General features: G+C 42.4%; 1 protein-coding gene across 1 annotated transcript in view; it reads right to left on the bottom strand.

The window, feature by feature from the left end:
- Positions 1–9,185: 9,185 nt before the first annotated feature.
- The window catches only part of LOC137425996 (endosome/lysosome-associated apoptosis and autophagy regulator family member 2-like), a 71,843-nt gene continuing 53,798 nt past the window's right edge, over positions 9,186–27,230 (bottom strand). The window contains exons 22-26 of the mRNA XM_078775340.1: positions 25,390–25,491; positions 23,200–23,326; positions 22,802–22,980; positions 19,713–19,884; positions 9,186–11,347 (exon numbers count right to left, since the gene is read on the bottom strand). Coding sequence (XP_078631466.1) covers positions 11,285–11,347; positions 19,713–19,884; positions 22,802–22,980; positions 23,200–23,326; positions 25,390–25,491 — 643 coding nt within the window. The 3' untranslated portion in view covers positions 9,186–11,284. The remainder of the gene's footprint in view (positions 11,348–19,712; positions 19,885–22,801; positions 22,981–23,199; positions 23,327–25,389; positions 25,492–27,230) is intronic.

Below are 27,230 nucleotides of genomic sequence, written 5' to 3'. Positions count from 1 at the left end.
ATTATAAATGCTCCCAAAGGGTAAATTATAAATGCTCCTCAAGGGTAAATTATAAATGCTCCTAAAGGGTAAGTTATAAATGCTCCTAAAGGGTAAATTATAAATGCTCCCAAAGGGTAAATTATAAATGCTCCTCAAGGGTAAATTATAAATGCTCCTAAAGGGTAAATTATAAATGCTCCCAAAGGGTAAGTTATAAATGCTCCTAAAGGGTAAATTATAAATGCTCCTAAAGGGTAAATTATAAATGCTCCTAAAGGGTAAATTATAAATGCTCCTAAAGGGTAACTTATAAATGGTCCTAAAGGGTAAGTTATAAATGCTCCTCAAGGGTAAGTTATAAATGGTCCTAAAGGGTAAATTATAAATGGTCCTAAAGGGTAAGTTATAAATGCTCCAAAAGGGTAAGTTATAAATGGTCCTAAAGGGTAAATTATAAATGGTCCTAAAGGGTAAGTTATAAATGGTCCTAAAGGGTAAATTATAAATGCTCCTAAAGGGTAAATTATAAATGCTCCTAAAGGGTAAATTATAAATGCTCCTAAAGGGCAAATTATAAATGCTCCTCAAGGGTAAGTTATAAATGCTCCTAAAGGGTAAATTATAAATGGTCCTAAAGGGTAAGTTATAAATGCTCCAAAAGGGTAAGTTTAAATGCTCCTAAAGGGTAAATTATAAATGCTCCCAAAGGGTAAATTATAAATGCTCCCAAAGGGTAAGTTATAAATGCTCCTAAAGGGTAAATTATAAATGCTCCTAAAGGGTAAATTATAAATGCTCCTAAAGGGTAAATTATAAATGCTCCCAAAGGGTAAATTATAAATGCTCCCAAAGGGTAAGTTATAAATGCTCCTAAAGGGTAAATTATAAATGCTCCTAAAGGGTAAATTATAAATGCTCCTAAAGGGTAAATTATAAATGCTCCTAAAGGGTAAGTTATAAATGCTCCTAAAGGGTAAATTATAAATGCTCCAAAAGGGTAAGTTATAAATGCTCCTAAAGGGTAAATTATAAATGCTCCTAAAGGGTAAATTATAAATGCTCCTAAAGGGTAAATTATAAATGCTCCTAAAGGGTAAGTTATAAATGCTCCTAAAGGGTAAATTATAAATGCTCCTAAAGGGTAAGTTATAAATGCTCCTAAAGGGTAAGTTATAAATGCTCCTAAAGGGTAAATTATAAATGCTCCTAAAGGGTAAATTATAAATGCTCCAAAAGGGTAAGTTATAAATTCTCCTAAAGGGTAAATTATAAATGCTCCGAAAGGGTAAATTATAAATGCTCCTAAAGGGTAAATTATAAATGCTCCTAAAGGGTAAATTATAAATGCTCCAAAAGGGTAAGTTATAAATGCTCCTAAAGGGTAAATTATAAATGCTCCTAAAGGGTAAGTTATAAATGCTCCTAAAGGGTAAATTATAAATGCTCCTAAAGGGTAAATTATAAATGCTCCTAAAGGGTAAATTATAAATGCTCCTAAAGGGTAAATTCTAAATGCTCCAAAAGGGTAAGTTATAAATGCTCCTAAAGAGTAAATTATAAATGCTCCTAAAGGGTAAGTTATAAATGCTCCTAAAGGGTAAATTATAAATGCTCCTAAAGGGTAAATTATAAATGCTCCTGAAGGGTAAATTATAAATGCTCCTAAAGGGTAAGTTATAAATGCTCCTAAAGGGTAAATTATAAATGCTCCTAAAGGGTAAATTCTAAATGCTCCAAAAGGGTAAGTTATAAATGCTCCTAAAGGGTAAATTATAAATGCTCCGAAAGGGTAAGTTATAAATGCTCCTAAATGGTAAATTCTAGAGGGTTCTAAAGAGTAATTCACAATGGTTCTAAAGGGTAAATTCTAAATGCTCCAAAACGGTAAGTTTAAATGCTCCTAAAGGGTAAATTATAAATGCTCCTAAAGGGTAAGTTATAAATGCTCCTAAAGGGTAAATTATAAATGCTCCTAAAGGGTAAATTATAAATGCTCCTAAAGGGTAAGTTATAAATGCTCCTAAAGGGTAAATTATAAATGCTCCTAAAGGGTAAGTTATAAATGCTCCTAAAGGGTAAATTATAAATGCTCCTAAAGGGTAAGTTATAAATGCTCCTAAAGGGTAAATTATAAATGCTCCTGAAGGGTAAATTATAAATGCTCCTAAAGGGTAAGTTATAAATGCTCCTAAAGGGTAAATTATAAATGCTCCTAAAGGGTAAATTATAAATGCTCCTGAAGGGTAAGTTATAAATGCTCCCAAAGGGTAAATTATAAATGCTCCTAAAGGGTAAATTATAAATGCTCCTAAAGGGTAAATTATAAATGCTCCTGAAGGGTAAGTTATAAATGCTCCTAAAGGGTAAATTATAAATGCTCCTAAAGGGTAAATTATAAATGCTCCTGAAGGGTAAGTTATAAATGCTCCTAAAGGGTAAATTATAAATGCTCCTAAAGGGTAAATTATAAATGCTCCGAAAGGGTAAGTTTATAAATACTCCTAAAGGGTAAATTATAAATGCTCCTAAAGGGTAAGTTATAAATGCTCCTAAAGGGTAAATTATAAATGCTCCTAAAGGGTAAATTATAAATGCTCCTAAAGGGTAAGTTATAAATGCTCCTAAAGGGTAAATTATAAATGCTCCTAAAGGGTAAATTCTAAATGCTCTAAAGGGTAAGTTTAAATGCTCCTAAAGGGTAAATTATAAATGCTCCTAAAGGGTAAGTTATAAATGCTCCTAAAGGGTAAATTATAAATGCTCCTAAAGGGTAAGTTATAAATGCTCCTAAAGGGTAAATTAGAAATGCTCCTAAAGGGTAAATTCTAAATGCTCCTAAAGGGTAAGTTCTAAATGCTCTTAAAGGGTAACTTATAAATCCCAGACTGCTCCTAAAGGGTAAGTTCTAAATGCTCCCAAAGGGTAAATTCTAAATGCTCCTAAAGGGTAAATTCTAAATGCTCCTAAAGGGTAAATTATAGAGGGTTCTAAAGAATAATTATATATGCTCCTAAAGGATAAATTCTAAATGGTTCTAAAGGGTAAATTCTAAATGCTATCTCGCATTTAGAATTTACCTCCTAAAGCTCCTAAAGAGTCAATTCTAAATGCTCCTAAAGGGTAAATTCTAAATGCGCCTAAAGGGTAATTTCAAAATGCTCCTAAAGGGTAAATTCTAAATGCTCCAAAAGGGTAAATTCTAAATGCTCCAAAAGGGTAAATTCTAAATGGTTCTAAAGGGTAAATTCTAAATGGTTCTAAAGGGCAAATTCTAAATGGTAAATTCTAAATGGTTCTAAAGGGTAAATTCTAAATGGTTCTAAAGAATAAAATTCTAAAGGGTTCTAAAAGGTAAATTCTAAATGGTTCTAAAAGGTCAATTCTAAATGCTCCTAAAGGGTAAATTCGAAATGGTTCTAAAGGGTAAATTCTATATGGTTCTAAAGGGTAAATTATAAATGGTTCTAAAGAATAAAATTCTAAAGGGTTCTAAAAGGTAAATTTTAAATGATTCTGGAGAATAAAATTTTAAAGGGTTCCAAAAGGTAAATTCAAAATGGTTCTAAATGAAAATTTCTAAATGCTCCTAAAGGGTAAATTACAAATGGTTCTAAACGGTAAATTCTAAATGGTTCTAAAGGGTCAATTATAAATGGTTCTAAAGAATAAAAATTTTAAAGGTTCTAAAAGGTACATTTTAAATGGTTCTAAAGGGTAAATTATAAATGGTTCTAGAGAATAAAATTTTAAAGGGTTCTAAAAGGTAAATTCTAAATGGTTCTAAACGAAAATTTCTAAATGCTCCTAAAGGGTAAATTACAAATGGCTCTTAAGGGTAAATTATAAATGCTCCTAAAGGGTAAATTCTATATGGTTCTAAAGAGTAAATTCTGGAGTTCTAAAGGGTAAATTCTAAATGGTTCTGAAGGGTAAATTCTGGAGTTTTAAAGGGTAAATTCTAAATGGTTCTAAACGGTAAATTCTAGAGGGTTCTAAAGAGTATATTCTGGAGTTCTAACGGGTAAATTCTAAATGGTTCTAAACGGTAAATTCTAAATGGTTCTAAAGAGTAAATTCTGGAGGTCTAAAGGGTAAATTCTAAATGGTTTTAAAGGGTAAATTCTGGAGTTTTAAAGGGTAAATTCTAAATGGTTCTAAACGGTAAATTCCAGAGGGTTCTAAAGGGTAAATTCTAAATGGTTCTAAACAGTAATTCTATATGGTTCGAAAGGGTAAATGCTAAATGGTTCAAAGGGTAAATTATAAATGGTGCTAAAGGGTAAATTCTGAAGGGCTCTAAAGGGTAAATTATAAATGGTTCTAAAGGGTAAATTATAAATGGTTCTAAAGGGTAAATTCTAAAGGGTCCTAAAGAGTAATTGTCCCCCGTCGCACCACGGAGCGAAAGGGGGACTATGGTTTTCCCCTCCGTCCGTGTGTCCGTCTGTCCATCCGTCCGTCCGTCCGTGCGTGCGTGCATGTGTGCGTACGTGCGTGCGTGCGTGGGTGCGTAAGCGAAGGGCCGAATTCTAATTTGGTGTGTGGGTGCAACCCACGTCAAAATCCAAGATGGCCGCCGCCATGTATGTCTGACGCCATGAATGTCTGAACCTTGTGAGCGGAATATCTTGAAAAATAAGCGAAGTACCAACTTCTAATCTGGTGTGTGGGTGTATCTCGGCATAAGGAAGAAGGCTGTTGAAAATTAGGGTCGCCACGTCAAAATCCAAGATGGCCGCCACCATATATATATCTGAACGTTGTGAGCGGAATATCTTGAAAAATAAGCGAAGTACCAACTTCTAATCTGGTGTGTGGGTGTATCTTGGCAAAAGGAAGAACGCTATTGAAAATTGGGTCGCCACGTCAAAATCCAGGATGGCCGCCGCCATGTATGTCTGAACCTTGTGAGTGGAATATCTTGAAAAATAAACGAACTACTAACTTCTAATCTGGTGTGTGGGTGTATCTATGCATAAGGAAGAACGCTATTGCAAATTGGGTCGCCACGTCAAAATCCAAGATGGCCGCCTTGCGTCTTCCACTTTGTCAACTCGCATCACTTCACCGAGGGGGACCGAGGCGTAACGCTTGTTCTAAATGGTTCTAAAGGGTAAATTCTGAAGGGCTCTAAAGGGTAAATTCGAAATGTTTCGAAAGGGTAAATTCTAGATTTCTAAATGGTTCTAAAAGGTAAATTCTAGATTTCTAAATGGTTCTAAAGGGTAACTTCTGGATTTCTAAAGGGTATTCCAATTGGTTCTAAAGGGTATTCTAAAATCTAAATGGTTCTAAAGGCTAACTTCTGGATTTCTAAAGGGTATTCTAAATGGTTCTAAATGGTAAATTCTGGATTTCTAAAGGGTATTCAAAATGGTTCTAAAGGGTATTCTAAATGGTTCAAAAGGGTAAATTCTGGTTTAATAAAGGGTATTCTAAATGGTTCTAAAGGTTCAATTCTGGATTTCTAAATGGTTTTATAGAGAGTTCTAAAGGGTAAATTCTGAATTTCTAAAGGGTATTCTAAATGGTTAGAAAGGGTATTATAAAGAGTTCTAAATCATATATTCGAAAAAATTTTTAGGGTAAATTCTAAAGGGTTCTAAAAGATTCTAAATGGTAATTCTAAAGGATTTAAACTTAAAGGGTTCCTAAATTGGCGACTGTCTTATAGAAATGGTGGGTGGAGTCAGGTGAACTCTCCAACCAAAAGGTGGAACTCACACGACGTGCTGGGATGCACACACGGATCCTTTTATTGTACAGATAAGTTACTTTGAAAATCCCCTATTGTAAGCAAAACAAGCGTTACGCCTAGGTGCCCCGTCGGTGAAGTGATGTGAGTTGACAAAGTGGAAGACGCAAGGCGGCCATCTTGGATTTTGACGTGGCGACCCAATTTGCAATAGCGTTCTTCCTTATGCCTAGATACACCCACACACCAGATTAGAAGTTGGTACTTCGTTTATTTTTCAAGATATTCCGCTCACAAGGTTCAGACATATATATGGTGGTGGCCTTCTTGGATTTTGACGTGGCGACCCAATTTTCAATACCTTTCTTCCTTATGCGTGGATACACACACACACCAGATTCGAAGTTAGTACTTCGCTTATTTTTCAAGATATGTCACTCACAAGGTTCAGACATACATGGTGGCGGCCATCTTGCATTTTGACGTGGCGACCCAATTTTCAAGAGCGTTCTTCCTGTTGCCTAGATGCACCCACACACCAGATTAGAAGTTGGTACTTTGCTTATTTTTCAAGATATTCCGCTCACAAGGTTCAGACATACATGGCGGCGGCATCTTGGATTTTGACGTGGCGACCCAATTTTCAAAAGTGTTCTTCCTTATGCCTAGATACACCCACACACCAAATTAGAAGTTGGTACTTCGCTTAGTTTTCAAGATATTTCGCTCACAAGGTTCAGACATATATATGGTGGTGGCCATCTTGGATTTTGACGTGGCGACCCCATTTTCAAAAGTGTTCTTCCTTATGCCTCGATACACCCACACACCAGATTAGAAGTTGGTACTTCGCTTATTTTTCAAGATATTTCGCTCACAAGGTTCAGACATATATATGGTGGTGGCCATCTTGGATTCTGACGTGGCGAGCCAATTTTCAAAAGCGTTCTTCCTTATGCCTAGATACACCCACACACCAGATTAGAAGTTGGTACTTCGCTTATTTTTCAAGATATACCGCTCACAAGGTTCAGACATACATGGCGGCGGCCATCTTGGATTTTGACGTGGCGACCCAATTTTCAATCGGGTTCTTCCTTATGCCTAGATACACCCACACACCAGATTAGAAGTTGGTACTTCGCTTATTTTTCAAGATATACCGCTCACAAGGTTCAGACATACATGGCGGCGGCCATCTTGGATTTTGACCTGGCGACCCAATTTTCAATAGGGTTCTTCCTAATGCCTAGATACACCCACACACCAGATTAGAAGTTGGTACTTCGCTTATTTTTCAAGATATTTCGCTCACAAGGTTCAGACATATATATGGTGTCGGCCATCTTGGATTTTGACGTGCCGATCCAATTTTCAATAGCGTTCTTCCTTATGCCTCGGTACACCCACACACCAGATTAGAAGTTGGTACTTCGCTTATTTTTAAAGATATTCCGCTCACAAGGTTCAGACATACATGGCGTCAGACATACATGGCGGCGGCCATCTTGGATTTTGACGTCGACTGCATCCACACACCAAATTCGAATGCGGTCCTTCGCTTACGCATGCATGCACGCCCGCACGGACGGACAGACGGACGGACGGAAGGGGAAACCATAGTCCCCCTTTCGCGCAGCGGTGCGACAGGGGACAAGAAAGGTGTACCTGCTGTTCTGTGCACAAATTTACTCCAATAAAGGTTCATATAATGAATTGCTAGTTCGTAAAATAGTCATTTGGATGAAAATTGACAATTTTATGCTACCTTCACCTTTGACCTTTTGATCTAAAGAAAAACATTCAGCTTCGAGCTTGTGATTGGTGAACCAATTCTGTGACCCAATATGCAAATTCTTAAAATATCAGGGCAATTGAATGAAAATTGACGATTTTATGTGACGCTGACCTTTGACCTTTTGACCAAATTATTATTTTACCTTCTCCATATTCTCATAATAAAGCTTTGTTGAGAATTTGATGACAAAACTCAAATGTTAAATTGAAATTTCAGGCCAATTGGATGAAAATTTATGATTTTATGTGACGCCTGACCTTTAATCTTTCGCCTTTTTGACAAAATTATTAAGTTACCTTCTCCGTATTATCATAATAAAGCTTTGGTGAAAATTTGATGACAAAACTCAAATGGTAAAAAAAGTTACGGCCCAGACAGACACAGACACAGACACACACACACAGATACACACAAAAGTGATTACAAAACCCCATTTCCTGCTGTGCAGGGGATGGGCTAATTAATACTACAGTATTAATATGTCAAAATATAATGTCAAATCACGATTGTATTGAGATATTATCAAACCAGCAAACCGTCATCATCTGTTTGCGTCTGGATTCGGGAGCAAGATCCGTGTCCATCACATTTCAAAATTATAATTGTATTGAGGAATTTCTGAAACCTCATACCTACCTTACAACACCTGCTGGGACCCCAAAACGTTCCACGGAAGGTTATTATATTTCCTTTTAGTAAAATATGCAACTGTAATGGATACTAAATGCTGTCCCACTGTCATGTGATCAGATCCACAGCTCTGATTGGGATTGGTTGAATTTTGTGAGGGACATACACCAGATGGTCAGACCAACGTTGTTCCAGATGGCATTGCCCTATGGGCTACTCCATAAAAATGTGTCTCGGGATATTGCAGAGGTAGACTAGTAACTATCAGATTGGTGATTCGCGGGGCATGGCGTTGCATCACAAAGTGCGCCGTCCCTAAGAGTCAGGTCTCCCGTATGCTGGCATTAGTTGGTGGATGTGGAACATCCCACAGTGTCTTTCGTGAAGAGTAGACGAGTTATCGCCGGCATCCTGAACATATTCCAAGTTTCCACAACTTCAACTATGCCAGTCCCTTCATAAAAGACTTGGACCAAAAAATGTTCCCCGTCCGACCCCACAATCTTGCCAAAATAATTGGCGCCAATAAGGTAAAAGAGTCATATCTATAAAGTAGTGATGATTTTTCCAAGTGTCTAGTTGTTGGAGTTATGCTTTCCACAGAGTGAGAGATGAGTAATAAGAATCAAAGGACAGAGAGTTGGCCAAAAAAGTACTGTAATAGGAATTGGATATGAGATCCGGGAGCCAGGAATGAGGAGCCAGGACCAAGGGTCTGTGACCTTCTTGGGACCTCAGAAGAAGGTCCATGGATCCCGTACAGCCTCAGGGAGAGGCTGTTCGGAATCCCAGGGAGAAAAACCATACGGTGCCCCGGGGAACTGTTCGCGGACCCCGGGAGCAGCTGGGCTTCTATGGGCGGACCATGACCGGGGCACCGGGACCTTCTCATGTATCCCGAGAGGAGGTGGGATCCCATCCGCGTGGTCACAAAACAGAAGGGATAACAGATGGTCATCAAGCATTTCCCAAAATGGACATGGTTAGCCATGTTTAACGTAACGTTTGTCATTTCACACGAGCCATTAAAGTGAATTGGCCCGACACACCAGCTGATACTCCATGGGGTGAAATGCAGATGCTTTGTACCAAGAAGATGTTTATTAGGTGTTACCAACAAACACTTTAAATTCCTCAAAAAGGTGAGCACATTTACAATAATAATACATAACAACAATAATAATAATAAACGTAAAGTGTCTTCGTAATGCAAAAAGGGAGGCAGGTTGGAGATCAAATCTAATTTATAAGGCAATGACCAGGAAAATTAAAAGATAGGCTTCAGTATCTGTCCTGGAGGTACACATCCTCCTGAGCGTATAAGCAACAGCTTCCTGGGCCGAAATTGAAAGGCGCAATCCACTTATCAACCAACCGTGGTTTAGCCGCAAAACTCAATTTGTCAAAGACTGTAGGAGGTCAATGGCTTTGTCTTTGCAACTGTCCAACTACATGTCTCATTACTTAGGCCTTAAAGACTCTGTGCTAGAACCGCTTTTCCATAAAGAGTTAATTGGCAATGCTATGGAGCATCGCTCCGTTTTGTAGCTTTGCACCTTCCCTGCAAGAAGGTAGAGTGCAAGAACCTCAGGCCCGTTGTATTATTCTGGCAAGAAGCTAATACGCAGGCCTATCTCTCTCACCGAAGCCATGGTGGTGGCCTTTGGGTCTACCATCACATTTCTTATGTGATTCTCTTTCCCTTCTCTACTCTCACCTGCCTCAGCTTATCCAGGCCAGTCATCATAAATTCATCCAGAAACACATTCCATGTGACCCTCGCTAGGTCTAGGCTTTCTGTTCAACTCTGCTCGTTTGTCAGTCTTTCCTCCCATCGATAGAATCACCTCCTTAGGTGTGCTCTGTCCTCAAATGCTGACCTCTCCAGTCCTTAAAAAAACCCAGCACATCACCATCGTGTGTTTCTCACAACTATCTGTGAGCTAATACATCAGGCCCAGTATGTCCACGTACAGTCTTGTCGAGCTATTCAGGACATGTCCGCCTGGCTCATTTGTCCTCCAGTTCTTCCCTGAGCCGCAACCCCTGTAATAAGCGGATTTTTAAACAGCGGCTCTGTCTCTATTTTGCATTCTTTATCTCTTCGTTTCCTCGGAATAAATTGCAATTTGAGCTTCCCACTACTTTCTTATTTCTTCCTTCATCTTCCACAACCTCATTCTCCCAGCGGATTCTGTTTGAACTCTGAGTCACAGTGCAATAATTTCACAGTAAATTAAGGAATTTTAGGATCCTACAAGATATGTATGAACCAGTTGCTTGGCGATAGATTGGGTCAGGGATTACATGGCTGAAGCCCTGCTGATGTGGATTCAATTATTGCGGTCATTGAGCGTGTGGTCTCGTCTCATCAGATAGGATGGTGCAGCATCAGCTCGCTTACCTTAGAGCTATCTAGTCTAGGTTCAATTCTCGACTGGACAATAAAATGTCAGAATAGTGGTTTTTCGACAGGGCATTTCGTCAGAAAGCCGCTTCCCTCGGGTCGCATTAGGTTGGTGACCCGTCTGCTGGCATTAAAGATCCCATGGTGTACTCTGACAAAAAGTAGGACTTGGGCCTATAGCATGATCAACTTCTGGAGATAAGGTGCGTTTTTAACAGTTGATTTCAGTTCCATTTGGTTTGGCTGCTGTTCAGGTTTGGCTGGTGATGTAAGATTTTACAATCTCGTATAAAACTGTGAACACCGCAGTCTTTCATTTTGAGTGGTTGCTCATACCAAAAGGGAAAATGAAATGTTTATGCCACCCTGTTCAGATCTACAATGCCACAGCGATGATGAAGGGTTAATAATCGGTTATCCAACGTGAAGAAGAAACATGAAAAATGCGTCTTCTCTCCAAGCAACCCCAACCCTCTCCATGAGTCTTTGATCTACCTTGGTTTTCAAAAAAAATAAATTAAATAGGCCATGCTTTAAACCACACTTATCCAAAAAAGGAGAGTTCAACTGAAGTTTCCAATTACACTCATGTTCAAGTCACTTAACTTGAATTTTGTGAGCATGGAAAAATAATTCAACACATATTATCACTTTGCACATATTGTAAACACTTGGTTCTTCGAAAATACCAACTTTGCTTCCTCGCCACCTTCTCGGACGTATAGGCCGATGGTCGGACAAGTGTGCGCTGATCGTTAAAGGCCTCCACGGCCTATATTGAGGTCTGCCTAGTAGATACCTTCAGCTGGACGGAGTCAAAGTTCCCATCTCTGTCCTGATGAATGAAACAAAGGAAGGAACTTATAACGTGCAGTGAGCAAGGTGTCGCACATCAACATGGCTTGTGCATTAAAGCTCAATCTCTGCTGTTACTGAACAATTCTGGAAAATTTCCAAAGTTTAGATTGGTCAAGAAAAGGAAATGTTACGATGCTAGGCTGTTATTTTATTCTCGTTGATCCCCTCCCCACTCCCCACTTATCCTATTTACTCCATTGCAGCTACTCATCTACTCGTTTGCAATGGGTCCATGCATTTTAATCTGCCTTTCCCCTTTTATCTTCTGTGCATGCACAAAGCCATTGCTCTGCTCGGCCATAAGTCTAGACTTCTGGATACATAAAAAGGTCAATGGGTTTGCCCACACCACTCGAGAAATAAAGTTGTTTTGCAGCCAAAATGAATATGCAAATAAAAACTACCATCATCATTTTGAGATACACAATCAGAAAGATGTATACTATGATAACAATATCGATATCACCGGCCTTGTTGAATCATCCACAAAGAGTAAAAAGTGCCTTCTTCATATAAAAATATATATATATATACTCAGTGATTACAAAGCATGAGGTAATTAAAAAAAGATTTCAATCCTACATATACAGTCACGTGAAAAAGTAAGTACACCCCATGTAAAGTTTTGACTTTTTCAACATATTTCAACATACAGCTATTTGATCTTCATTTCAACAATATTGACAGATAAAGATGATATAACACAACAAATATCATGAAACATTTCCATTTTGTAGTCCATTGTATAATTTAAATAAACATAAATGCAAATTTCGCATGTGGAAAAAGTAAGTACACCCCCCAAATTCATCACTCCTTCAAATAACTAAAATTAGAATCAGGTGCACCAGCTCAGGTGCAAATGATTAGAACATCGTTAGAGAGGATCTTGGAGGAACCTGCCTTATTTAAACCTCAGACATTTAGTTTGGTTTGCTCTTTGTTGTTGAAGTGTGCGGCGTCACCATGCCGAGATCAAAAGAGCTCTCTGAGGCCTTCAGAAAGAAGGTTATAGATGCCTACGAGTCTGGGAAGGGATTTAAAAAGATCTCAAACAATTTGAAATCAATCATTCGACTGTCCGGAAGATCATCTACAAGTGGAGAAGATTCCAATCAACTGCCAACTTGTTCAGTCCAGGCCGGCCCAGCAAGTCCAGCCCGAGAGCAGGCCGCAAGATGCTGAAAGAAGTCTCTAAGAACCCCAGAATGTCATCACGGGACCTACAGGTAGCTCTTGCCACTGTTGATGGCAAAGTGCACGAGTCTACCATTAGAAAGAGGCTGCACAAATTTGATCTACATGGGAGGTATGCCAGGAGGAAACCTTTGCTGTCCAGAAAGAACACCAGGGCAAAACTAAAGTTTGCCAATGAACACCTAGGCAAAGACCAGCACTTCTGGAACAATGTGCTCTGGACAGATGAGTCAAAGGTAGAGCTATTTGGCCACAGTACCAGAAGACATGTTTGGCGAAAACCAAAGACAGCATTTGACCACAAGAACCTGATACCAACTGTAAAGCATGGTGGTGGAAATATTATGGTTTGGGGCAGCTTTGCTGCATCAGGGCCTCGGCAGCTCACCATCATAGATTCCACTATGAATTCTTCATTGTACCAGAGGGTGCTTGAGGATAATGTGACGCCATCTGTCGGAAAGTTGAAGCTCAACCGAAGGTGGACCTTGAAACATGACAATGACCCTAAACATACCAGTAAATCCACCAAGGAATGGCTGAAAAGAAAGAAATGGAGGGCTCTGGAATGGCCAAGTCAAAGCCCAGATCTAAATCCCATCGGGGTTGTACCATCTTGGAGGGCTGTCACTCCCTCCGGGCAGGAGTACTCTCTTGGAGGGCTGTCACTCCCTCCGGGCAGGAGTATCCTCTTGGAGGGCTGTCACTCCCTCCGGGCAGGAGTACCCTCTTGGAGGGCTGTCACTCCCTCCGGGCAGGAGTTCCTCCTTGGACGGCTGTCACTCCCTCCGGGCCGGAGTACCCTCTTGGAGGACAGTGACTCCCTCCGGGCAGGAGTACCCTCTTGGAGGGCTGTCACTCCCTCCGGGCAGGAGTACTTTGTTGGAGGGCTGTCACTCCCTCCGGGCAGGAGTACCCCCTTGGAGGGCTGTCACTCCCCCCGGGCAGGAGTACCCTCTTGGAGGACAGTGACTCCCTCCGGGCAGGAGTACATTCTTGGAGGGCTGTCAATCCGTCCGGGCAGGAGTATCCTCTTGGAGGGCTGTCACTCCGTCCGGGCAGGAGTATCCTCTTGGAAGGCTGTCACTCCCTCTGGGCAGGAGTACCCTCTTGGAGGGCTGTCACTCTCTCCAGGCAGGAGTATCCTCTTGGAGGGCTATCACTCCCTCCGGGCAGGCGTACCATCTTGGAGGGCAGTCACTCCCTCCGGGCAGGAGTACCCTCTTGGAGGACAGTCACCCCCTCCGGACAGGAGTACCCTCTTGGAGGGCAGTCCCTCCCTCCAGGTAGGAGTACCCTCTTGGAGGGCTGTCACTCCCTCTGGGCAGGAGTACCCTCTTGGAGGACAGTCACTCCCTCCAGGCAGGAGTACCCTCTTGGAGGGCTGTCACTCCCTCCGGGCAGGAGTACCCTCTTGGAGGGCTGTCACTCCCTCCGGGCAGGAGTACCCTCTTGGAGGGCTGTCACTCCTTCCGGGCAGGAGTACCTTCTTGGAGGGCTGTCAATCCGTCCGGGCAGGAGTATCGTCTTGGAGGGCTGTCACTCTGTCCGGGCAGGAGTATCGTCTTGGAGGGCTGTCACTCCCTCTGGGCAGGAGTACCCTCTTGGAGGGCTGTCACTCCCTCTGGGCAGGAGTATCCTCTTGGAGGGCTGTCACTCCCTCCGGGCAGGAGTACCCACTTGGAGGGCTGTCACTCCCTCCGGGCAGGAGTACCCTCTTGGAGGGCTGTGTTACGGATTCGGCCCTAATTATTGTTGGTATTATTATTATTGTTGGTTCTCAGTAAGGGTTATTGTGGTTAAAAGGTTTAAAAGCGCTCATGACAAAAATGATGCCGGAAATCGGATAGGGCACCGGAAGAGGTGGAGCGAAGAAGAAGAGCGCGTGAGGCAGAGGTGAAACGAGGCGTTTTGTAACAGCTCCGCACCCAGCGTGGTCGAGCGTCCATGGAGAAGGAACTTTGAGGCCTGGAAAGGAATCTCGTGCGCTCGTTTATATCGCTGGTGTCGTGGAAAAGCCTGCGAAGCCAGGTACAGGTGGGAGATTCTGGAGAATCTTCGCCTAGATGTTGCGGCCCGAGGAAGAACCGACCGCCATTTCGGGGACCTCGCGCATCTTCGTGGACCCTTGGGTAGTCGTGTCCGCTGGTCCCGCCCTACGGTGGTTTGCCGAGGATGTGTGTGCGCGACAGCGGCCTTTGAAGAATACGGTGCGGTTCACGACTGCACATTGTATGTGCACGTTTGTATAGCGTCTTTGGGATTCCTCTTTCCACCGCCAATTGGGGTTGGCTGGGACCACATGATGGTCCACGCCTTACCTACATCTCCTTACCCGCCTCATCGCCATCGCCTCTTCGCCGGGAGCACCGTTGTGTTCTAGAGACATTGAGAAGGGCTCTGCTTCAGTCCCTGGGGGTGCCGTGAGTCTGAGCTAGGGTACCATCTTAAGATTGGATTGCAGGGTTGATTGCCCCCATTGTTGTATGGTGCTTTTTGTGTGCTTTTAATATATTGTTTGTTCATAACCCTTGGTGTGGTTTCATTATTGGTTAATTTCAACCAAGGATAACATATCTTTCTGCCGGGGACCCTCTCGGGGTTCGGAGGTTTACCGAGACCAGGGGATAGGGGAGGACCCCGTAACAGAAATTGGGGGCTCATCCAATTGACTTGTGGGCTCGAAATTGGGTCTGCATACGGGATATAAAATTCCCTAGATTTAGTCCGGGAAAGAATTCCCTAACATTCCCAAATTTGGAACTTGTTCCAACATTCCTAAATTTTTCCCTAAAAAATTTTTTTTTTTTTACTTTTCTTGTGTGAAGGTTAACAGGTGTTAACAATAGTCACCATGGAGTTTGACGCAGAGAAGTTTGCAGTGACCCCTAGTGAAGCACAGTTCAGAGCGTTAGTAAAATCGGACATCTGGAAATTGGCCAAACATTTTAGCTTGGAGGTCCGAACTAATATGAAGAAGGCAGAGATGCAGACAGTGGTGATACAATCTATGGTGGGATTAGGAACATGGGAAGAGGTAGCCTGGGATTGGTTACCAGAAGAACAAGAAAATATGGAGCTCCGGAAACTGGAGATGCAATTACAGAGCCAGGAAAGGGAAAGAGCAGAGGAAAGGAAAGCAGAAAAGGAAAGAGCAGAACAGGAAAGAGAACTCCAGGGAAGGTTAGAAGACAAAAAAGCAGAGGAAAGGAGAGTGGAACGAGAACTCCAGGAAAGGTTAGAAGAGAAGAAAGCAGAGGAAAGGAGAGTTGAAAGAGAACTCCAGGAAAGGTTAGAGAAAAAGAAAAAAAACAGAGGAGAGAAAAGCCGAAAGGGAGTTAAGGGATCGTGAAATGGCACTTCAGCAGGAAATTAGACTCAAGGAGCTGGATGTAATGAAAGAACGGGGAGAGGTACCATCCATGCCGACTGGTTCGACACCTAGTCAGAACACCTGGGATGTTGGCAGACATCTGGGATGTGAGGCTGGTTCCACCCTTCAATGAAAAGGAGGTAGCCAAGTTTTTTCCACACTTTGAGAAAGTGGCTCGACTGTTAAACTGGCCTGAAGAGTACTGGTCCATACTAGTGCAAAGTGTTCTGATGGGTAAAGCTCAAGATATTTATTCGGCTTTACCGATTGACCAATGTGCAGATTATGAGGTATTGAAGAGACACATTCTCAAAGCCTATGAATTGGTCCCGGAAGCTTACCGGTAAAAATTCCGGAATGCCAGGAGGAGGGAGAGTGAGACCCATGTGGAGTTTGCCAGATTGAAAGAAACCATGTTTCATAGGTGGTGTGATTCAAAAGGAGTTGGAAAAGACTTCGAACTATTGCGACAATTGATCCTGGTGGAGGAATTCCAACAGTGTGTCCACAAAGACATTAAAGTTCATCTGGAGGAAAGGAAAGTACCAAAGCTGTATGAGGCAGCAACCATGGCAGATGACTATGCCTTAACACACAGGATGGGGTTCCACAAACCGAACTTCTCGCCCAGACCTAGCCAGGGGAGTTATGGTACATCAGGAGTGGAGAATGAAAATCCATGGGGGTGGCCTCGAGATGAAAATGAGGACCACTCTGACACCACGACTTCTAGAAATCAGAAGACTGTGGTTCCAAGACAGACCTATCGTCTGGGGGGCTCGAGGCAGACCGCCGCCCCCATGCCTTGGCAGACCACGAGGTTCTCCTTCGGGCCTACTTGCACTTTTTGCCATCAACCTGGACACTTGATGTCCAACTGTTATGCTCTGGGAAAGGAAAATCAGGAGCGGAGTTCGACTAGTACGACTCCAAATGCAATGGCCATTGTGAGAAATCGCCCTCAAAAGGGTTACCAACCATTTATTTCAGAGGGGTTTGTGTCACTGGATGGAGCCTCGACTAACCAGAGACCTGTTAGGATATTAAGGGACACAGGAGCACATCAATCTTTAATGCTTGAAGGCATCTTGTCATTGTCTGAGGAGACGGCAACTGGGGATAGTGTTCGTTTACAGGGGATTGGTGGCTGTATTAGTGCTCCACTTCATGTCATCCATTTGGAGTCCGATTTGGTGTCAGGACCGGTCACCGTCGGTTTACAAGCCACTCTTCCTGTAGAAGGAGTATCTTTTGTGATCGGGAATGATTTGGCCGGTGGCCAAGTTTCTGTAACCCGATGTTTGCTGAAAAGCCTAGTAGGAAGCGCCCTGAAGAGAAGAGGAAATACCCTGAAACTAAGTGTCGGCACACGCACGTCAGGGATGGAGGCAATATTGGCAAGCTCTTTGTAGGGGGACTGAACTTCAAAACAAAGGAAGAGGTTCTGGAGTCTGCCTTCAGCAAATATGGACCGCTTTTTGAAGTGCTGCTGATAAAAGACAGGGAGACACAAAAGTCAAGAGGGTTTGGCTTTGTCACGTTTGAAAACTCAAAGGACGCCCGAGTTGCAGAAAAGGATCTGAATAGCAAGGAGTTGGATGGTCGGACCATCACAGTAGGGAAGGCATTTCCTAGGGGTCGAGGGGACTACAGAGGAGGACCACGGAGTAGTAGTGGTGGTGGCCACAATCGATATTATTATGGAGGCTTCCAGAGTTATGGCAGCTCCCGAAGGAAGGATTTATCAGAGCAGTGGCCGAGAAGGAGACCGCCATTCATGTGACTACAGTGACAAGTGGTCCAACCGTGATTGTTATGAAAGTTAGAAAGAGTGGAAGCACTGAATGCTGTGGAGCAGCCGAGCCAAGATTCCTACACGGATTAACCGTGAACGCCACGTTCCTAAAGGCATCCATGTAGTGAACTTTCCTACACGGATTAACCGTGAACTCCACGTTCCTAAAGGCGTCCATGTAGTGAACTTTCCTACATGGACTAACTGTGAACTCCACGTTCCGAAAGGCGTCCAGGTAGTGAATATGTCCAGGCCTCACCACCCAACCACCATGGAACCTGGCCCTCAGCTCGGCCTCCCAGAAAAAGTGCTATCGATTTGCTTGACTTGGGATTTTTGATCAACCCCTTAACCTTCATTCAAAAGAAACTAAAAGTAAAAATCAGAGGTTGATGAGATGGAGTTTGGCTTTGCAGGGGTAACTTGGAAATTGAACATGTAAAGGGCAGGGACAATGTCGTTGCTGATGCTTTGTCCAGAGTGAATTAACTTTGGAAATCTCTGTAAGTTGTTCGAAGTTTGTTGCTTTATTTTTGGGGAAACATTGATTACTAGTGTTGGTTTCAAGAATTTGCCTACAAAGAAAGTTTTTGCTGTGTTCAAACTTTCTTTCTTGAGGGGGGGAGGGGGGGGGAAGTGTTACGGATTCGGCCCTAATTATTGTTGGTATTATTATTATTGTTGGTTCTCAGTAAGGGTTATTGTGGTTAAAAGGTTTAAAAGCGCTCATGACAAAAATGATGCCGGAAATCGGATAGGGCACCGGAAGAGGTGGGGCGAAGAAGAAGAGTTATGAAGAAGAGTTATGAGTCGCGTGAGGCAGAGGTGAAACGAGGAGTTTTGTAACAGCTCCGCCCCCGGCGTGGTCGAACGTCCATGGAGAAGGAACTTTGAGGCCTGGGAAGGAATCTCGTGCGATCGTTGATATCGCTGGTGTCGTGGAAAAGCCTGCGAAGCCAGGTACAGGTGGGAGATTCCGGAGAATCTTCGCCTAGAGGTTGCGGCCCGAGGAAGAACCGACCGCCATTTCGGGGACCTCGCGCGTCGTTCGTGGACCCTTGGTTAGTCGCGTCCGCTAGTCCCGCCCTCCGGTGGTTTGCCGAGGATGTGTGTGCGCGACAGCGGCCTTTGAAGAATACGGTGCAGTTCGCGACTGCACGGTGTATGTGCACGTTTGGATAGTGTCTTTGGAATTCCTCTTTCCACCGCCAATTTGGGTTGGCTGGGACCACGTGACAGTCCCCGCCTTACCTACATCGCCTTACCCGCCTCATCGCCATCGCCTCTTCACCGGGAGCACCGTTGTGTTCTAGAGACATTGAGAAGGGCTCTGCTTCCGTCCCTGGGGGGTGCCGTGAGTCTGAGCTAGGGTACCATCTTAAGATTGGATTGCAGGGTTGATTTCCCCCATTGTTGTATGGTGCTTTTTGTGTGCTTTTAATATATTGTTTGTTCATAACCCTTGGTGTGGTTTCATTATTGGTTAATTTCAACCAAGGATAACATATCTTTCTGCCGGGGACCCTCTCGGGGTTCGTAGGTTTACCGAGACCAGGGGATAGGGGAGGACCCCGTAACAGCTGTCACTCCCTCCGGGCAGGAGTACCCTCTTGGAGGGCTGTCATTCCCTCCGGGCAGGAGTACCCTCTTGGAAGGCTGTCACTCCGTCCGGGCAGGAGTACCCTCTTGGAGGGCTATCACCCCTCCGGGCAGGAGTACCCTCTTGGAGGGCAGTCACTCCCTTCGGGCAGGAGTGTCCTCTAGTAAAAATAATAAACAAATAGACTGGCATGAGGAAAACAAACTTGAAAGGCCCAATGCTGTCGTTTTCAGGCTGGCAAGTGACGATTGAAAATGATGCGATTAGACGTACTCTACTCGACTTGAAACTCAACCCATGAGGTTTGACTCCCGATCTGAGGGATTCACGAATAACGTATTGGGAAGACAATACGAGTTTCGTTAAACTTTCCTTACCTTGGAAGCTAAAGATTTTATCCGGCCAAGCAATGAGCGTTCGCCTTTTCCAGCCACCATCGGCTCATCTTCATTGTCCTCTCCCTCGAACAGGCCACAACTGTCTACCACAGTCGCCTCCTCATCCCGTCCACCCGCACCGAGCACCAGTCGTGAGTACTTGTACTCCAGACTGCAAAGGGCACAAAGCACACGCACAAAATAAATGTCCCCTGCCAGGGCCCATCAGCATGAACCTTGAGCAGTGTGTGTGCTGCTCTCCCAATGGGGAACTACAGGAAAGGAGTTGGAGAGCTTGGGGACCGATTTCGCCATGAGGAGGATATTTACTACCGGTGGTTTCAGACCAAAGTTAGAAGGTGGTAACCCTTTGTTTCACCCACGAATATGTGGCATGTGATTGATGTTAACACAATGGTTTAAGTCTTATGTACAGTACTGAATCATTTTAGATATCCAGTGGAAAACTTCAAATACACTTTATCTTTCCAACCACCTCGACACAGTAATTTTGTAAGCGACATACAATGGTAAAAATACGTAAAATTATTATTAAGGCATTTAATGAAGTCCTGGCAAACCTAGTCCAAGTCCATGTGATGAGTCCAAGTATTTGTGTCGATTATGTTGGAGTTTCTAAAACATTTAGCAAGATGTAAAGGAATATGACATGAATAGACATGTCGTTTCATGTTGGAATGTTATTGGTTGTTTAGGATTAAATATTTATTTATTTAATGTAGTGTGTACACTTTTATGATCTTGTGCCTTGGTGGACTTGTGTATTTGGATTGTTCTGAACTAGGGATTCAAACTCGATTATGATGTGTCGAGTGATCCTTGCCACGCCATAAAGTTGTGCGAGTCGCAGAATTTCCATTAATGGGAAAAGGGAAAGGGTTTAACATCATCATTTGAAAAAGGCATTACAGTGGGTGGTTTTGAAAGAAGTGAGGTGCTGAGTTAAGGAGGGATGGGTGAACTTACAAACGAAAAACAAAGTTTTAAACAAACTTTATGGTCTATACAACCACAATTGAAGTTTCATTGGACCCAACAAAGGGGCATTCTGAATTACTAACTATCTAGTTGAGACAATTAGCATCTTTCCAAAATCAAGCTTCTGGACCTTGACCCATGAAAACAGTGTAATAGTGGCCATTTATTTATTATGTATGCAGATAATATGAAGGGGTTAAATAACCCCTCCCTTCGATTTCCTACCCATACATTCTGTATACTGCATATCTCTTCCCTTCCATCCTGTTGCTGTCATCTACATGTAAATTTCTTTCCCTTCTCATCCCACTACTTTCACAGATCCCAAACTCCCTTTCTTCCTCCAATCAGCCTCACTTCTCTTTTCTCAATTTTAATCCACCTCCCCCTGCCCTCCGTCCCCCAGTCCATATGTAACTAGAGAGATCATAGAACACCTTACCCAACACAGCCTTGAGAAGGGAACACAACAACACAACAGGCATTTTAACACAACTCTTGCTTTGCATTTCCGAGCACGATCTATATTTCTTATGAGCCGCCATTTTGTCTGAATCTCAATACAGTATTCCCCAATGCTGAGAGCCCGAATAGCACATTTAATTGGCCACGATTGCGTAAAATGAAAAATTCTCCACTAAATCTAGGATCACTGCTCACCTCTACTTATTTGTTCCTCTTTTTCCTATCTGTGGAATCGATTTCCACATTCTCTTCAATCTCAGTCTTCCCACCAGGTCTTCAAGACAGCTGTTTACCACCATCTCATATCGTCCCCAATTCAAAACTATGATCTTTTCTACCCTCATTAACCCAACCCCAATCTCTCTTCCTTCCAATTTTCCCTCCTTGAAGTTTCCTTCTCTTTCCATCTTGTCCACCGCATGCGTGCGTGTTTTGCGTCGTTTTCTTGTCTGTTATGTCCTCATCCGTTTAGTGTAGCCTACTTGTTCTTCCACGAGCCTCAACTACGTATACAAAAAGTGGCGTAATATTTTGTCCAATAACTGCTAAGCTTGAGGTTTTTGGAAGTGACAAGCAGGCGATTTCTGTTCTACAGTGTTCAAGTATGTAATTAAATTCAAATAAAATATAGGTTTTCAAAGCTGTAGAAAAAAATAACTTTTTTCAGAAGTTAACCGCCATTGATGCAGCGTCTTTTACACCGCCTTATTTAACGTGTTTAAATAGTTCTATGTGCCTGTTGTTTGAGTCTTTTATGAGGTCCATAAAAACAGTAAGTTTCCTGTTTGTAATGATTTTCAATGTTGTTTCACTGTCAGACAGGCAGACAGACTAAGCCAATATTACCTTACTCCTCTGTACGCATGCGCGCTCGAGCTGAGATTCCATACAATTTGCCAAATTCAACGTCAAAGTACTGCTAAACTGCAGGTATGTGTTCCGCTTCATGCTCAGATTCATGTGCTAGTGTTCAAAATATAAAATTAGATTGAAATTAAGTTGTTCCTCAATCATAGACCGACGTCTGTAGACAGACAGACAGATGAAAAATCACTCATAGAGCGACACTTGGCAAAACGGAACGAAGTAGAATGACACTCAGTGGAGCATCCTTTTGACCTCAAAATAATTAGTGATTTAATTCAGTGACCTGATATGCAAATCGTCTTCAAATTTTAAGTTAATCCGATGAAAATTGACAATTTTAGAAATTTGGCCTATGTTGACTTCAAAAATAGTTGGTGGTTGGTTTCATTGAGCTGATATGAAAATCCTTTTCAAATTTCAAGTCAATCGGATGAAAATTTGAAAATAAAGTGGTTGACCTGTGGCCTATATTGACCTTTTGACCTCAAAATTATATATGATTTTGTTGGACTACGAACTCTACCATTTGGTGAAGTTTCGTGAAGATCGGTTTGAAATTGTGACCTGTAGGCAAGTATAAGTGAGCGGACAGACAAACACACACAAACCGGAGTGATCAACATAACTGTCCTTGCAAAAAAAAAAAAAAAAAAATTCCAAGTAACAAAGTGAACCAATTGCTTAACCCCACTTTTAGCTTTGTGCGTGCGGGGTTATAAATAGATAATGCTCTACAAATCAATTATATCAGATCATACTTGCGATTTTTCCTCCAGAAATGAACAACGAGGGCTACAAGTAGACAGGCGATGCCAGAGGCGACACAAATGGCTGCTTTGATGACTAGGCCCAGAGGCTGACAGAGGCCTGCATGTTGCTGCTGGAGCCTCAGGCCGTCCCGGCAGTTTGCATCATTCCGCAACACATACGTCGTTTTCTGTCACAAAGATACAAACAAATATGACCTGATCCATCACTTCATTTGCAGCACAATGTCCGATGAGGTCAGTGCAATGAGAACGAAGCCTTGCTTATCAGAATTCCAAGTCGCAATCTCAGCGTGTGAAATCATTTCCTGATGTATAATCTCTCATCAAATCATTTAATGGCTTAATGATGTCACAGACATGTTGCTGTTCAGTCTTGGCTACCATACCTGCTTTCCGTGTTTACAGGCGCCAACAATCTTTGTGTAATCACTTTTTGTGCAGAGAGGGCATGCTTGGCGGCTCTGCCATATAATGTGGTACGTGCAGCCATCACATGTGCCAGTGGGACATTCCCTACACACATGCATAAAAAGAACGACAAACAGGAAGAAAAATACAGCTGTAGTAATACTGATAATAATAATCATAACATAAATAACTAGAACGGCACTCAGTAGAGAGCGAGCATACCTCCACCTGCTTGGGCGTATCACTCAATGGTGAAGAATCACTTTAAAAATTTTTTTTTTATCATATCCGAATCCATATTCAGATCTTCACCAAAATCTAATCGAATCGTCCTTGTCACATACACAACTTGTCCACCAAGTTTCGTCCACATCCGCACATAACTTTGAAATATCCTGCTATGTATCGTTTTTGGCCCTAACTTCCAATGGTGAAGAATCACTTAAAAAATTAAATAATTCTCATATCCGAATCCATATTCAGATCTTCACCAAAATCGAATCGAATCGTCCTTGTCACATACACAACTCGTCCACCAAGTTTCGTCCACATCCGTACATAACTTTGAAATATCCTGCTATGTATCGTTTTTGGCCCTAACTTCCAATGGTGAAGAATCACGTAAAAAATTAAATAATTCACATATCCGAATCCATATTCAGATCTTCACCAAAATCGAATCTCTTTGTCCTTGTCAGACACCCAACCGGACCACCCAAGTTTCGTCAAAATCCGTTCACAACTTTTTGAGATATCCTGCTATGTATCATTTTTATTTTGGCCCTATCTACCAATGGTGAAGAATCACTTTAAAAATTCTAGTATCCGGATCCGAATCCGAATCTTCACCAAAATCTAATCATTTCGTCCTTGTCACATACGCTACATCTTTGCCAAATTTCGTCCGAATCCGTCCACAACTTTTTGAGATATTTTGTTCACAAACAAACAAACGGCCAGACAAATAGACAGGGGTGAAAACAACTTCCTTAACCCCAATCCACCTTTGGTGGCGGAGGTAACAATGCTAATGATAACGAGATTATTGCATCGAGGAAAATAACGAAGGTTTCCCAGTGCAAACTGCAGAATAATACCTGAAAATCGATTAAATGCCCAAACAAATGTGTCCTAACACCGAGCTTCGAACCATATAAGGTCAAGGTTAACACTTAAAGGTCAAGTTCAAAATCAAGATTGTTATGATAAACTTCAGGCCATTATAAATCTGTGTGTGTTTTTATAACATCAAACCAAACTTTATGACATCAAAAGTCAAACTTTATAACATCAAAAGTCAAACTTTATAACATCAAAAGTCAAACTTTATAACATCAAAAGTCAAACTTTATAACATCAGCATTAACCGTTTTACTACCAATGGCAACACAACATTCATTGGAATAATCTTACTATAATTCACCAAATGTCCGTCGGTCCGTTCGAAGGTACCGCAAAAAAGGCTCAACCGATCGCAACGATATTTTGGGTGGGTATTCCTGGGACCCCTGGGAGTAAAATAGGCTATACTGTTTCTCAAAATCTTCCAAATTTTCCAGTTTTTCCAAACACAATGGAATATTTACCGATATGAACAGTGATGTGGCTTTTGTTGAAATTCTACAAATACTGTTTATTCTACGTACCAGGAGAGAGTAGATCGACTCCTGACAAACTCTTCCTATATAAACGTGCGGCTCCGAAGTAACACGGTAACGTGTGCAAAGCGACTGAGAAACAGGTGTAGCGGCCGCTTCCGTGTTACAGATTCGGCACGCACTCTTCACACATAAACGTGCGACTGAGAAAGACGTGTAGCGGCCGCTTCCGTTTTGCAGAATTCAATCTTTTTTCAAAATGGGCGCCATGTACTGTTTAGATTTTGATGATTTGCGCGTGATATGATTTAACGGATGATTATATGAATCGTTTAAAATAAAATAAAAAGCCTTCAATTTCTGATATTTTGCCTTTTCATTTTGGCTTCCCAATTGAAGCCCCGCCCATAGGGCGGGTACCGTTGCTGGTTAATAATAATTGGAAGAATAAAAATATGAATTCCCATTGAGATTCGAAAGCCCAAATAATTCCAGCTCTTCCATGAGCCTCGACCACGTATACAAAACAAATATTTGTTTGAACATGTCAGTGGTGGTAGCGATTCACACCGAGGCAACGACAGAGTCCCTTTTCCAGGAGCATCGAGTCGGCATCGAAGATGAACGGTAACTGCCTGCCCGTGATCGCAGTTCTGGTTGAAGATCGATGATCTGGAAAGAGAATCGAACATCATGAATAAGCTTAACAATCTACCTGACCTCCTCGGGTACATATCGCTATGCTTACCAATCTACCTGACCTCCTAGGGTACATATCGCTATGCTTACCAATCTACCTGACCTCCTACTCTACATATCGCTATGCTTACCAATCTACCTGACCTCCTAGGGTACATATCGCTATGCTTACCAATCTACCTGACCTCCTAGTGTATATATCGCTATGCTTACCAATTTACCTGACCTTCTAGGGTACATATCGCTATGCTTACCAATGCACCTGAACTCCGAGGGTACATATCAGTATGCTTACCAATCTACCTGACCTCCTAGGGTACACATCGCTATGCTTACCAATGTACCTGACCTCCTAGGGTACATATCGCTATGCTTACCAATCTACCTGACCTCCTAGGGTACATATCGCTATGCTTACCAATCTACCTGACCTCCTAGGATACATATCGCTATGCTTACCAATCTACCTGACCTCCTAGGGTACACATCGCTATGCTTACCAATCTACCTGACCTCCTAGGGTACACATCGCTATGCTTACCAATCTACCTGCCATCCTAGGGTACATATCGCTATGCTTACCAATCTACCTGACCTCCTAGGGTACATATCGCTATGCTTACCAATCTACCTGACCTTCTAGGGTACATATCGCTATGCTTACCAATCTACCTGACCTCCTAGGGTACATATCGCTATGCTTACCAATCTACCTGACCTCCTAGGGTACACATCGCTATGCTTACCAATCTACCTGACCTCCTAGGGTACATATCGCTATGCTTACCAATCTACCTGACCTCATAGGGTACATATCGCTATGCTTACCAATCTACCTGACCTTCTAGGGTACATATCGCTATGCTTACGAATGCACCTGAACTCCGAGGGTACATATAAGTATGCTTACCAATCTACCTGACCTCCTAGGGTACATATCGCTATGCTTACCAATCTACCTGACCTCCTAGGGTACATATCGCTATGCTTACCAATTTACCTGACCTTCTAGGGTACATATCGCTATGCTTACCAATGCACCTGAACTCCGAGGGTACATATCAGTATGCTTACCAATCTACCTGACCTCCTAGGGTACACATCGCTATGCTTACCAATGTACCTGACCTCCTAGGGTACATATCGCTATGCTTACCAATCTACCTGACCTCCTAGGGTACATATCGCTATGCTTACCAATGTACCTGACCTCCTAGGATACATATCGCTATGCTTACCAATCTACCTGACCTAGGGTACACATCGCTATGCTTACCAATCTACCTGACCTTCTAGGGTACATATCGCTATGCTTACCAATCTACCTGCCCTCCTAGGGTACATATCGCTATGCTTACCAATCTACCTGACCTCCTAGGGTACATATCGCTATGCTTACCAATCTACCTGACCTAGGGTACATATCGCTATGCTTACCAATCTACCTGATCTCCTAGGGTACATATCGCTATGCTTACCAATCTACCTGACCTCCTAGGGTACACATCGCTATGCTTACCAATCTACCTGACCTCCTAGGGTACATATCGCTATGCTTACCAATCTACCTGACCTCATAGGGTACATATCGCTATGCTTACCAATCTACCTGACCTTCTAGGGTACATATCGCTATGCTTACCAATGCACCTGAACTCCGAGGGTACATATAAGTATGCTTACCAATCTACCTGACCTCCTAGGGTACACAT

This window comes from Myxine glutinosa, chromosome 4, assembly GCF_964187855.1.
Source record: "Myxine glutinosa chromosome 4, kmMyxGlut1.1, whole genome shotgun sequence".
NCBI classification, from domain to species: Eukaryota; Metazoa; Chordata; class Myxini; order Myxiniformes; family Myxinidae; genus Myxine; species Myxine glutinosa.
The sequence above is the reverse complement of the archived record's forward strand: the minus strand, read 5'-3'. Positions and strand labels throughout refer to the sequence as shown.